The 10,840-nt window shown below is 40.0% G+C and overlaps 1 protein-coding gene across 1 annotated transcript; it reads left to right on the top strand.

Moving 5' to 3' along the window:
* The first annotated feature begins 248 nt into the window (after positions 1–248).
* IL22RA2 (interleukin 22 receptor subunit alpha 2) lies at positions 249–4,747 on the top strand. Its single transcript, XM_010223361.2, has 5 exons — positions 249–530; positions 1,437–1,587; positions 2,310–2,488; positions 3,770–3,939; positions 4,377–4,747. The coding sequence occupies exons 1-5, from the start codon at positions 467–469 to the stop codon at positions 4,530–4,532; spliced, it is 720 nt and encodes a 239-aa protein (XP_010221663.2). The 5' UTR covers positions 249–466; the 3' UTR covers positions 4,533–4,747.
* Positions 4,748–10,840: the final 6,093 nt, after the last annotated feature.

Genomic DNA, 10,840 nt, shown 5'->3' with positions numbered 1-10,840 from the left:
GTAGGGGTTCTACGCTATTAAAGTGAGATTCTTTATATTCTTCAGCTCTGAGAGAGTAGCAAGCTAAAATAACAAAAAAAAAAAAAAAAAAGCACTTAGCAAGCAAACTCCAAAGGAGATAGACTTGTCAAATTCCTGGGGAAAAGCTATACTGCCAGGTCCAGATCCTTTGAAAATTAGAGCCTAGAAAAGGATCTTTTTTTGTGTGTTGGTTTGCTTCCGAATTAATTCCAAACCCAGGTGTGAGTGACCACAGCTGCCAAGTACAAACAATCACTTATGTTTAATTTAGAGCAACTTAAATATTTTCTGCTAGGTTAAAATAAAGCCAAAAAGGGGATTTTGGATATCTTCTTTAAAAAAAAAAGAAAAAGGGGAATTCTGGCATGTTTAAACAATTACTTCCTTACAAGACAAGCCCAAGAGGAAGAGAGATGATCCTCAGTTACGATGCTGCTTTCCTAACATGAGGGGGATCACGGTGTCCCTCCTCTGCTTATTGATGCACCTGCTTCAAGAAGAGACAACTAGTAAGTAAAAGCTTTTCATTTTCTTCCAATGTGGGGAAGGGGATGCTTGGTCTGTTAATGACTGTAGACGAGTCAAAAAATCCTGGGATATTTTGGTGGATTTCAAAAGCTCTGTCCTTTCCAGGTTGGTCTGCTTGGCTGTCTTTCAAGTTTCTGAACAGACGTTAAAACAAACACGTTGCCCACTACATTTATTTTTAGCTGTATTACCAGTCTTATCTCAATAGCCGGTAATATTAGTAACAGCTTAGTATCAACAGGTGACACTGCTGGGGAAAGAGCTGCAGTAATATAGAGTCATCTGGGTCATTGCATCCTCTCGGGGTGTTTTCAGGACCTGGGTATTTCAGAGAGGTTGTGAACTGATTCTCTCCTCTGTGATGGCCTCAGTTTGAAAACTTTTTTTTCGAGCAGCATAGATGGAAAAAGCAATGAACCTCAGGTTATTTTGCACTTAGCAAGAGGCAGTAAACAGAACTATGGTAAGTGATCCCATAACAGGCAGCTTAGAGGCATGAGAACTTTCCCGTGAAAAACAGCTATAACTCCTGAAGGTTAAAGCTGAGATATGCGGAGGAAAGAGCATTTAACTTAAACTTCTGATGTAGCTGCTTCCTGCAGGCTCTGTGAATTGATCTGAAGGGTTGTTTCTGAAGACAGCCGTAAGCCCTCTTTCACAGGAAAAATATTAAAGGAAAAAAAAAAAAGCCATAAGAATGTCCTTTTCATAGTACTTGATGTATTCTGTAACTGCCAAATCTGGTCACAGCAACTTGGAAAGTTTCAAACAGGAGATCCAGCACATCTATTTTTCTTGAAGTCTGCTAGTCTGAAACCAAATGTGCTATCTGAACGTAGAAACAGCATGTCTGTGACAAACACACTCTTATCCCTCGTTGTTTGCAGCAATTCTAGTTTCGGAAAGTCAAGACCTGCAAGAGTCGATTAAACCGCGGCAGGTGGAGTTTCATTCGTTAAACTTCCACAACACTTTGAGCTGGCTGCCCGGGAGGGCCGGCGAGACACGAGACACTCTCTACTTCGTGCAGTATAAAGTGTAAGTACCCAGGGGAACTCCAGCCTCCCGTGTGGTCCTGATCCGCCCCCGTTTATAAGTCATAGGGTTTCTCAAGTTACAAAAAGCTACTGTCTCCTTAGGCTGGGGATACCCTTGCTTAGTTTTGCTCACAGTGTTCTCTTATTAATAGCCCATAAAACGCAGTCTAACTGCCCGAAGATCACCAGCATCTCCATCAACGTGCTGTGCACCCTCATGGCACAGAAGAATTACAGGAAAATTTAGCTTGGAAGAGACCTCTGAAGGTCAGCTGCACCAAAGCTCTGCTTGAAGGAGGCCAACTCCATCAGCTGCAGCTGATCGAGTGCAAATGACCCAGGAAACCCTAGTGACAACCTAAGACCTTACTAGGAAACAACTCTGAGAGCCCAGTAAAAACTTTCAAAAACTCCTGCCTTTGCACACCTTGATCAGCACCTCTGACAATAAATCCCTGAAACCACCTTTGCCTTGGAGGAATTAACTGGCTGAAACAGCTGCTCTATCTGGCATTAAGTAGGTCTGGTAAACCAAAGCTCATCTACCTCTCCTGAGTGGTGAATGTAACTCCTAAAGAGCCTGGAAATCAATCTGCCCTCCCAACAAATTGAAGGAAATTTATTTTCCATGGCAGAACTGTGGCTGCTACAGCTCATTCAACTGCTGTACAGACCCAGCTGGAGGTGACTAACACTTGCACCTTTCCTCCTCTTTCTCCACAGGTATGGGCAGCGCACGTGGCAGAACAAAGAGGACTGCTGGGGGATTCAAAAGCATTTTTGTGACCTAACGAATGAGACTTCAAACATCCAAGAGCCTTATTATGGCAGAGTAAAAGCTGCTTCAGCTGGAGTCCACTCTGACTGGAATCTCAGCTGCAGATTCACTCCATGGCAAGAAAGTAAGTACAAACATATGGGGCTGTTTGAAAAGTAATTAGTTTTTTTTTTCTTTTTTTTTTTTTGTGGCATGGAATATAACATTTTTGCTTGCGTTCTGCAATCACGAGTAATCTCTTTTCAGCAATAAAGCTTTATACAAAGAAGTCATGAACCAGTACTCCTTAGGTGAAGTGTTATGACAATCTTTGAATGCCAACCAATTATAGATAAGTAGTTACTTATCTGTAACAGATAATTACTTACCTGTAATTAGGAATCCTCAAGGCAGGGGACTACATAGGATATTTTCAGCAGTTTTCAGAGCTGTTGGAAGGATTGGACACGAGGTGGAAAAAGATAGAAAAACTCTATGTGGCTGGAAAAAGGGCGAAGAAAGCAGAGACATGTGTAACCAGCAATCTTCTAATGTTTATGTTTTTTCCTGACCTCAGTAGACTAGAAGAGCCATGCGCAAAGCTTTAGCCAGTACAGCTATTATAATCTCGTAGAATCATAGTATTATTATGGTTGGAAAAGACCTTCAAGAACAGTATCTCTTGGTACAGGATAAATTAGAGGACTGTAAAAATACTGAATGGTATAGGCGTCCCTACCACTAAGTTGCCTACGTATTAAGTAGTTCTCCCTCAGTAGTCAATGTATAGTAAGTGTTGCATGAGTCAGTGTAGCTCATTTCAAAGCCCTGAGCTGCAAACAAATTCGAGTACTTTGTACAGACAAATCCATAAACTCTGATGAAAAAGCGATAGCAGCATACCCTGCACGGCATCCTTCTCCTAGAGAGCTGCGAGGAGCAGAGCATCTTTGCTTTGCTGTGTCTTTGGGGGCTGCAGGGACTAGCTTCAATCCTCAGCCACTCTTAGTCAAGCAGCTTGAAAAACCTTTGAAATGAAGGATTTAAGATGTTGCCCTTCACATAACCAAAATAGTTCAAATATCTGTTTCATACAGTGCACGCGCACAGAAAAACAGGAAAAAAATAGCCAACAAATACAAAGCATTTTACTTGAGTAACCTGCAGTCAGCACCATGGAGCTCTGACAGAGTTTAGAAATGTTGGCTCAAAGGTAAAAATTAAAACCAAGGAAACGTCAGCCCCAAAATATCCCAAGCAATAACTACTGCAAAGTAAGAACTTACAAAGTGGTGTTTCAAGCTTAAATCATCATCAGCCCCAGTTGGTAACACTAACATTACATGGTTAAACAGATTTAAATTCTGCTCTGTGAAGTGTTAAACAACCATAATAATCATACTCACAACTTCGCTTATTTCTTCAGCTATGATAGGACCTCCATCGGTAAATGTGGTTCGCAGAAAGAAATCCATAATTCTAAAGCTCCAGGCTCCACGTTCCCCTTATAAAAGGAAGACAGGCAGCAGCATACCAATGACTAATTATTATGATCTCCTATATCAAGTCTTCATAATTAACAATTTGTTGGATGAGGTAAGTGAACATTCAAATACAGAGCCTTCACCCTTGGAAAACTGAAGCCTGTATTGTGTGGGCATCCCCTTCAGTTTTACAGCGAAACAACTCTCCAGGATTGTGAGGGTATCAGTGACTGTGTAAATATTGAAAACAGCTAGACTTATTTTTCAGAAATTGAATCTGCCTGAATGAAGCTGTAATTCCTCCCTTCCTTATGTTTTCCCAACAATATAGTATTTTATCTTCTCAGGCCTAATTAAACTAGATGGACCAGGAGGAGGATTGCTTGGGCTTTTTTTTTTTTTTTTTTACAAAAGAAAATGTTATTTATTTGGACATCATGCAACTTCTTGAGCTGTTCAGCATCCTATGGCCATACCAAACTGTAGCCATTGATGTTCTTGCTAGGGCGATGTTCTTGACTGGCTGTTTTTCTTCCATCCTGTTTGAAGAAACACAGCACCCTGGTTTATGAAGGAGCAGACAAGGTCATTACAATAGAAGATTTGAGGCCTGGCGTCAGCTACTGCATCAGGGCAAAAACTTACGTGCCGCTGCTGTCCCGCAGTAGTGCGTACAGCCGGCGGCACTGCACGGTGCTGCTGTGACACGGAGCAGCCACCACGGCAGGTGAGTCACCCACAGAGCTTCTGGGGGTGCTGGCGGACAAGAGCCATCCCCTCATCAAAGGGAGACATTGTCCAAAAGGAAGAAGAAAAAAATATATATTTAAACTGCTGTTTTCTGAGAGATACGAATAATATTAGCCAGAGTTTTTATATCAGCTCAGCTAGTTTCACATCAGATAAGGAAGACATGATAAAGAAAATAAGAAGTTTGGTGTAGCTAATTATTTGCATGCTGGCAAAGTACTTACACTGTTACAGTAAGTACCTGAGGAAATCCCCTGTATAAATTGATCAGAAATGACTCCCTTTACCCTTTCATCAACCTGCTATACATAAGATTGCTTTCATCAATTTTTATTGCTGTCAAGTAATAATTAACTAAGAAAATGAGTGAACTCCAACTTTGTTAACATGTAATTCTGCTGAAAGCCCTGTATTTTTCTTCAGGGATTTACCTGGTGAATTTATTTCAACAGCAGTTATCACTTCCATCTTCCCCTCGTGGCCATTCTTTGAGTGTAAAGTATGTAAGATAGATATAAATCAGTTATTAAGTTTTATGAGTTTCTACGAGCTGAAAGACAAGAATTAGATCAACTAGATAATCTAAAAGGACCATTTACCTGTCTCAGTCACCACACTGTCTTGATACACCATAAACCCAAGAGAAAGAGAGATTTACTATTAATCTTGCTTTGCAGTTGCCAAAGCACAGAGTATACAAAGACCTAAGGCAAAGTTGACTTCTGTGCTGTCAGCCTCAGAAAGCTTTGATTTGGGTCCTTTTTAGCCAAATGGGCTAAAGTGGAAAAGCACCAAAGTTTGAATCTGGGCTTCTGTCTTCAGCCCAGAGCTCCAACACTCTTTTTCTTCATAACGTGACACAAGTCGGTCCTTCTTGAGAGTTAGTGCATTCATGCTAAGAAGGCAGTTGGGTTTGAAGTAATTCCCTTGCACTGCTGAAATGCTACTTAGCACTGAAAAATCTTGCAAACTCTTATTAGAGCTGTGCTGTTGAAAAACAGTAGAAATATAGGAGGGGTACAGTAGGATGTCATACATTACGTTTGCAATTGAACTTAGTACCATGCAGTTTAAATATGCACTTCACTGGCAATTCTCTTTCTCTTCCCATAGAGATAACAGTGGAAGATGCTTTCCATCATGGATCCAAATGTGAGTGGACATCTGTGGATTAGGACATGGCTGGAATACATATTTCATTTTTTCTTTTTTTTTAATTAACCTTTACCTCACTAAATGATCTGATTCATCACAATCTTTATAGGCTACACGAAACACAAATATTATTTGTATTTTCTATATTACAATTTAAAATGGCATTCATTTGGAAGTTCAAAGCAAATAGCCTTGCATTTTAATAAAAAAAAGCAAAAAACACTTGTAAAAAATATATCCTTAAAGCTTTTTCTAGCGTTTCACCATTTAAAACCTTGAAATTAAAATATGTTTTTAATAGAAACTAGTGTCCTTTGTTTAAAATAAGAACTGGGCAATCCAATAGCATACCCCACGTTTATAATGTCATGGTAGGGCTCTTGACATAACTGCTTCTGGTAGTGAACCTAGTATGTGATTATGCAGGAGTTCATTAAATGGAAACAGAAAGGATCCTCTCTTTCAGTCAGTGACAGACACCAAGACTTTAGTGGTCAGCATTCATTCAGCATTCACTGTATACTCTTTTCGTATCTGCGGTTTCTAATAATCAGCTTCCTACTAGTCTTCATCTCACAAAGGAAATGATTTCTTGATCAAGGGTTGGGTCACCGCTAAGGTGCCACAGAATACAGAGGGGAAATTTCTTTTTCCAATTCTTTAAGATCTGTAAAAAATGAGAATCTAAATACTTATATAATGCATTGTGTGTGTGTATATAAAAATGTGGTTTATAATGTAGTATAAATGTAGTATAAAATCAGTTTGAGTGGCAGGCCTTGAGATCACTGAAACCACATCCAAAGCATTTTCTTATTCTGTCCATAATACTTCACTGTGGGCAATAGTCTTCAAAGCAGCATCAGGATCTCGGGGCAGCTCTCACTAGAAAGGAGGCTATGACTAGGTGAGTGCTGGTCACACTTTATCAAGTGAGGATAGGCATAAATATTTCCTTCATTTCATTATAACATACAGTATATTTCAATGATTAGATTTGCAGGCATCTAGCCGCTTCTACACACCTAGTCTGTAAAATCAGATTTCCTTCATGACTCTTCCCTTTTCACTCCTCTCTTTTTCTTCTGGTTGTTTTGTCTTGCCTTTTTTATTTAATGTAAAGGTTTCATTGGGAAAAGAGATTACCAAAAAATTGCACAGTACCTAGTGCCACGACAATTTTCAGATTCTAACAGATGGTTATAGACTGCAAGAACTGCAATATCCAGTGTCTGGATGAGCACACACTGCCCTATTCCCTCTACTGTGCTGGACAAGACCAGAACAAAATCATCCAGGCAGTCTATTAAGAAACAGCCCATCTTGTCTTCAAGTGATGGTACCTTTGCCCACTCTTGGGTTATCACAATCCCCCAAAAGTGTTTGCAGTAATTCAAACTCTTTCTCAAAGTTTCTTCTTTCTTTAGTGTAGCTCATTTTGTCATTGTTAAACAAATGTAAAGTTTTATTACAGTAACATCTACTAGCTCTGGTCAGGGAAGAGTCGCCAACAATGCCAAATACTCTACTTACGTCAGATGCAGAGCATGAAATTGTTTAGGGGTATGAAATACACCAGTTCTCACGTTTCAGGTCTTCAAAGAAGCTGGAAACTTGACAGTTTAACTTGATAAAGTCACAATAAATGCACTGCACTCACACTGGGAAAACAAATAAATGCTCTGAAGGTTCTTGCACTGTGTTTGCTAACCAGATTTCGCTTCCTTTGTGACACTGCACACTTACAGAAAGCAGTGCTAGAGTTGCAGGAACCACTGCCATGGTGACAGTGCCATGATTTATTATTACCAGCCCCACATGTTCTGTAAAAAACAATTTTCTCTTTCCATTTGAAATGCAAATTTCCCTTCAGCTCTGCCCTGAAACATAATTTTACTGGGGACAGGATTGGTAAAATGATTGGTGCTGTATTTTTCTCCATGAGCAATGAGAACGGCATGTTCCTATAACATGCTCTGTCGCAGACACTGGACATGGGGCTTGTGCAAGCAGATGAATTTTGCTGTGGCAGGTCCCAGCAGACTGATCTGCACCCACAACATCTAGATACCATTGGTAAAGTTTTAGTTCTTAAAATCAATTTCCTCAGTGCCTTACCCTGCAAGCTGCCTTGCTGTTTATGTCTCTGGGAAGTTGGAGTGGAGGAAGAGGCCCTCCCCTCAACCTCGAGTAAGGGCTTTCTTGTAGGCAAGTCAGTTTGAAAATACCTGGAAAACAAGAGCTTTAGCCTTCCTTTCCCTTGTCTTCAACTCTTCCTCATGGATGCATGGAGCCTGTGTGCTGTGGAGCTCTCCACAGCTGGGAGCACAGACACCTCAGTGTAGGACACCTTTATTTTGTGTTGCTGGCCCTCGCTGCTGGACTGCTCGAGCAGTGCACGTTCTGGTCCCCTCCCAGCCTCACCTCTGCTGTGAGCCAGTTAGGGACTCCTGAGATGAACCTTGCAGGATCAATCTCCCAGCACAAACACGCCTAAAGCTAATGAGATTATATCCTAAAGGTAATGAGATTATATCCACTGACATTTAAGGATATCTGCTATTTCTTTGGAAGGCCAAATGAGAACTCTCACCCCTTGTTTTTTGGTTCCTTATAAATCAGGCAGTTTCTAACAAAGTGTCATATACTAGCTTATGTTTCAGGAAAGGGAGAAATAAATTCTGTTTTCTGGTGCTGCGATATGAGGTGGGAAAGGCTAAGCAGTATAACTAACTATAACTAACAGTATAACAGGACTTGTGCAAGCTATACCTCTTAGACCTTGCTAGCTGCATCACTGGGGAATGTCCACAATCACAAGCACAGTCTGTTGCAACAGCTTCAGCTTGCCAAATCCCTGTATCGTGGCTGAGGACTCAGCTGATGAGAAATAAAGATTACCTCTTATAGAAATTCAGTTATTGATCTTTGTCAGTCTGCCATTCAATGTGCAGCTCATGCCAGTGGTCCCTACTGTTCTTCTCATGACCATGACTAAATACCACCTTATCAGTCTGATGGAGTAACAGCTTATCTCTTGCTGTAAGTGGTTTTAGCTTCCTGTTCTACCAGCACACAAAACTGCAGTATTTAACTATGAGAGATTCAAGAACAGGGCTCCAAAAAGGCTGCTAGAATGACAGCAATGGACCAGATGCTCCAGCCTTATAAATTAGGAGAAGATTATGCGTGGCCAGCTGCACCAAATAAATGCCTGGTTTTATACGATGCCATGAACCTCAGTGTTTATCATATGGTCTAGCATCTGGTCAGTCCTGTTCACACCTCCCACATATCTGTTCTAATCAGATGTGAACTTGGGGTTTATTTACATGCATAACTTGATCTTGGCTGAGAATGGTTTGCATGGCCATGGTGCTGTGGCTTTATGAAATGACACTGCTTTTTGCATCAGATCTACCAGAGAATTTATTATAAATAGGCATACAAGGAAATTATTATAAATACATGTTTCTCAGTTGATTCTAATGGCATTTTTACTACATGATCAAAGATATCAATCTGTAAAAGCTGCCTTATAAGAAAAAGGAAGCAAGAAGAAATAAAAACCAGTCCCCTGAGAGTTGGTTTGCCGCAAAGGAAGCAGGACATAAAACAAGAGTGTCTCTTCAGGGAAGCAGAGGAAAAGAAATGACACAGGCCTTTAGCATAACTAAACTTCCTTTATCCTTCAAAATTTGCTTTCTGAATCCTTTATGAGATGTTGCCAAAGCAACAACAACAACAAAAAAAAGATTAAAAACTTAGTTCCTCCCAAAAAAAGTTTGCCATTGCATTGCAAACCTTATAATATGTGTTATGTCTGCTGAAGTCCCACGAGTTATGTATAATTTTTGAAATTTGCAAGGAATGAGCAGGAGCAGAATTCCTGCAGCAGAAAAGAGGCATGACCCTAAGAAGGAGGTGAATCTTTGGCTTCATATCAATACTGTGCAGATGTGTCAGTCTGCAATGTTTAACTCACAGCGGCATAATCAGTAAGAGGTATGGGATGATCAGATCAACCTCAGCTTCTGGTGTGAGCATTTCCTGACCAAATGAAGTCTGCATGGTGCAATGTCCTCTTTTGTCCCTTCTTCAGATCATGGAAATACTTTGTATTCTAGAGATGGTACTGAATTGTTCTGCTTTCAAATAAATATCGCCTCACTGAAATCACTCCAAAAGGCTACTGTATGAGCGCTGATTAGAAGCTTTAGATAAAGACTGATTACAATTATTGATTAGAAAAATATCCTATGCTTGCTCCTCAAGGAAATTTGGACTTGGCCTGGAAAAACCTAGAGTCTGGGAAATCAAAGATATAGTTTCTTGGGCACACAGAAAGGAAACTTTTTATTGTCTTTTCACTTGAAATGCATGCTGTTACTCCAAGTTTGTAGCTTCTCCTTCTGCTTTTTTTTTTTTTTTTTATGGTAGTAGCTCTGCTTTCAGCACAAAGAGGCATAAGAGCTGGATTACCACATAAAAGTAATAATTCTCCCTATGACTCTGAGTTGGACTTCCTTGACTCAGAGCTGTTCTGCTCATCTCTTCCTGTTGCTTCTGTTCGATCCCACTTTCTTTTGTTTCAAAACTTGACATTACAGTTTTCATTATTTTCAGTTTCTCCTTTCTATAAAGCTTCTTGTGTGGCAAGCACAATTAAGGAGCAACTCTGGATGAGCCAGTGGTCTTGTACCCTCAGGAATGACATTCTATAGACATTTTTTAGATGTTGAAAGGTTTTAAGTCATGTCATGCCTTTCTTTACTTATGCCTTCATTTTTATAGTATTTATGAGAGTGACAATATTTCAGAAGAGAGAAGCAGCTTCTAGAAGCTATTCAAGATTAACATGTAATGAGGCAATGCCCACCTTGGATCTCATTCAGATTCTTCTTGCATTTTCTTCACATTCACTTTCACAGTTTTATTCTTTTTACTCCAATTTTCCGCAAGATCATTCAAATGTGCACAGCATGTGATGTCATGTCTTGGAAATCAGATCCCTTTTCTCATACATTTTAACAATTTGTTTTGCCAGCAAACTACCAATACTTTTATTTCATTCTTTGGGCCACTCCTGTAATTACTATGAATTTGGC

This window comes from Tinamus guttatus, unplaced genomic scaffold, assembly GCF_059628265.1.
Source record: "Tinamus guttatus ecotype Peru unplaced genomic scaffold, ASM5962826v1 Tinamus_guttatus_pri_ptg000336l, whole genome shotgun sequence".
Taxonomy (NCBI): domain Eukaryota; kingdom Metazoa; phylum Chordata; class Aves; order Tinamiformes; family Tinamidae; genus Tinamus; species Tinamus guttatus.
This window is presented reverse-complemented; position numbering and strand designations above follow the sequence as displayed.

Excerpts from the sequence above, each read along its gene's own strand:
- IL22RA2 (XM_010223361.2), top strand. The coding sequence starts at position 467 with ATGAGGGGGATCACGGTGTCCCTCCTCTGCTTATTGATGCACCTGCTT. Across the intron at positions 2,489-3,769 it reads ATTCACTCCATGGCAAGAAA|CTATGATAGGACCTCCATCG; the intron begins GTAAGTACAAAC and ends TTATTTCTTCAG. Across the intron at positions 3,940-4,376 it reads TTAACAATTTGTTGGATGAG|AAACACAGCACCCTGGTTTA; the intron begins GTAAGTGAACAT and ends TCCTGTTTGAAG.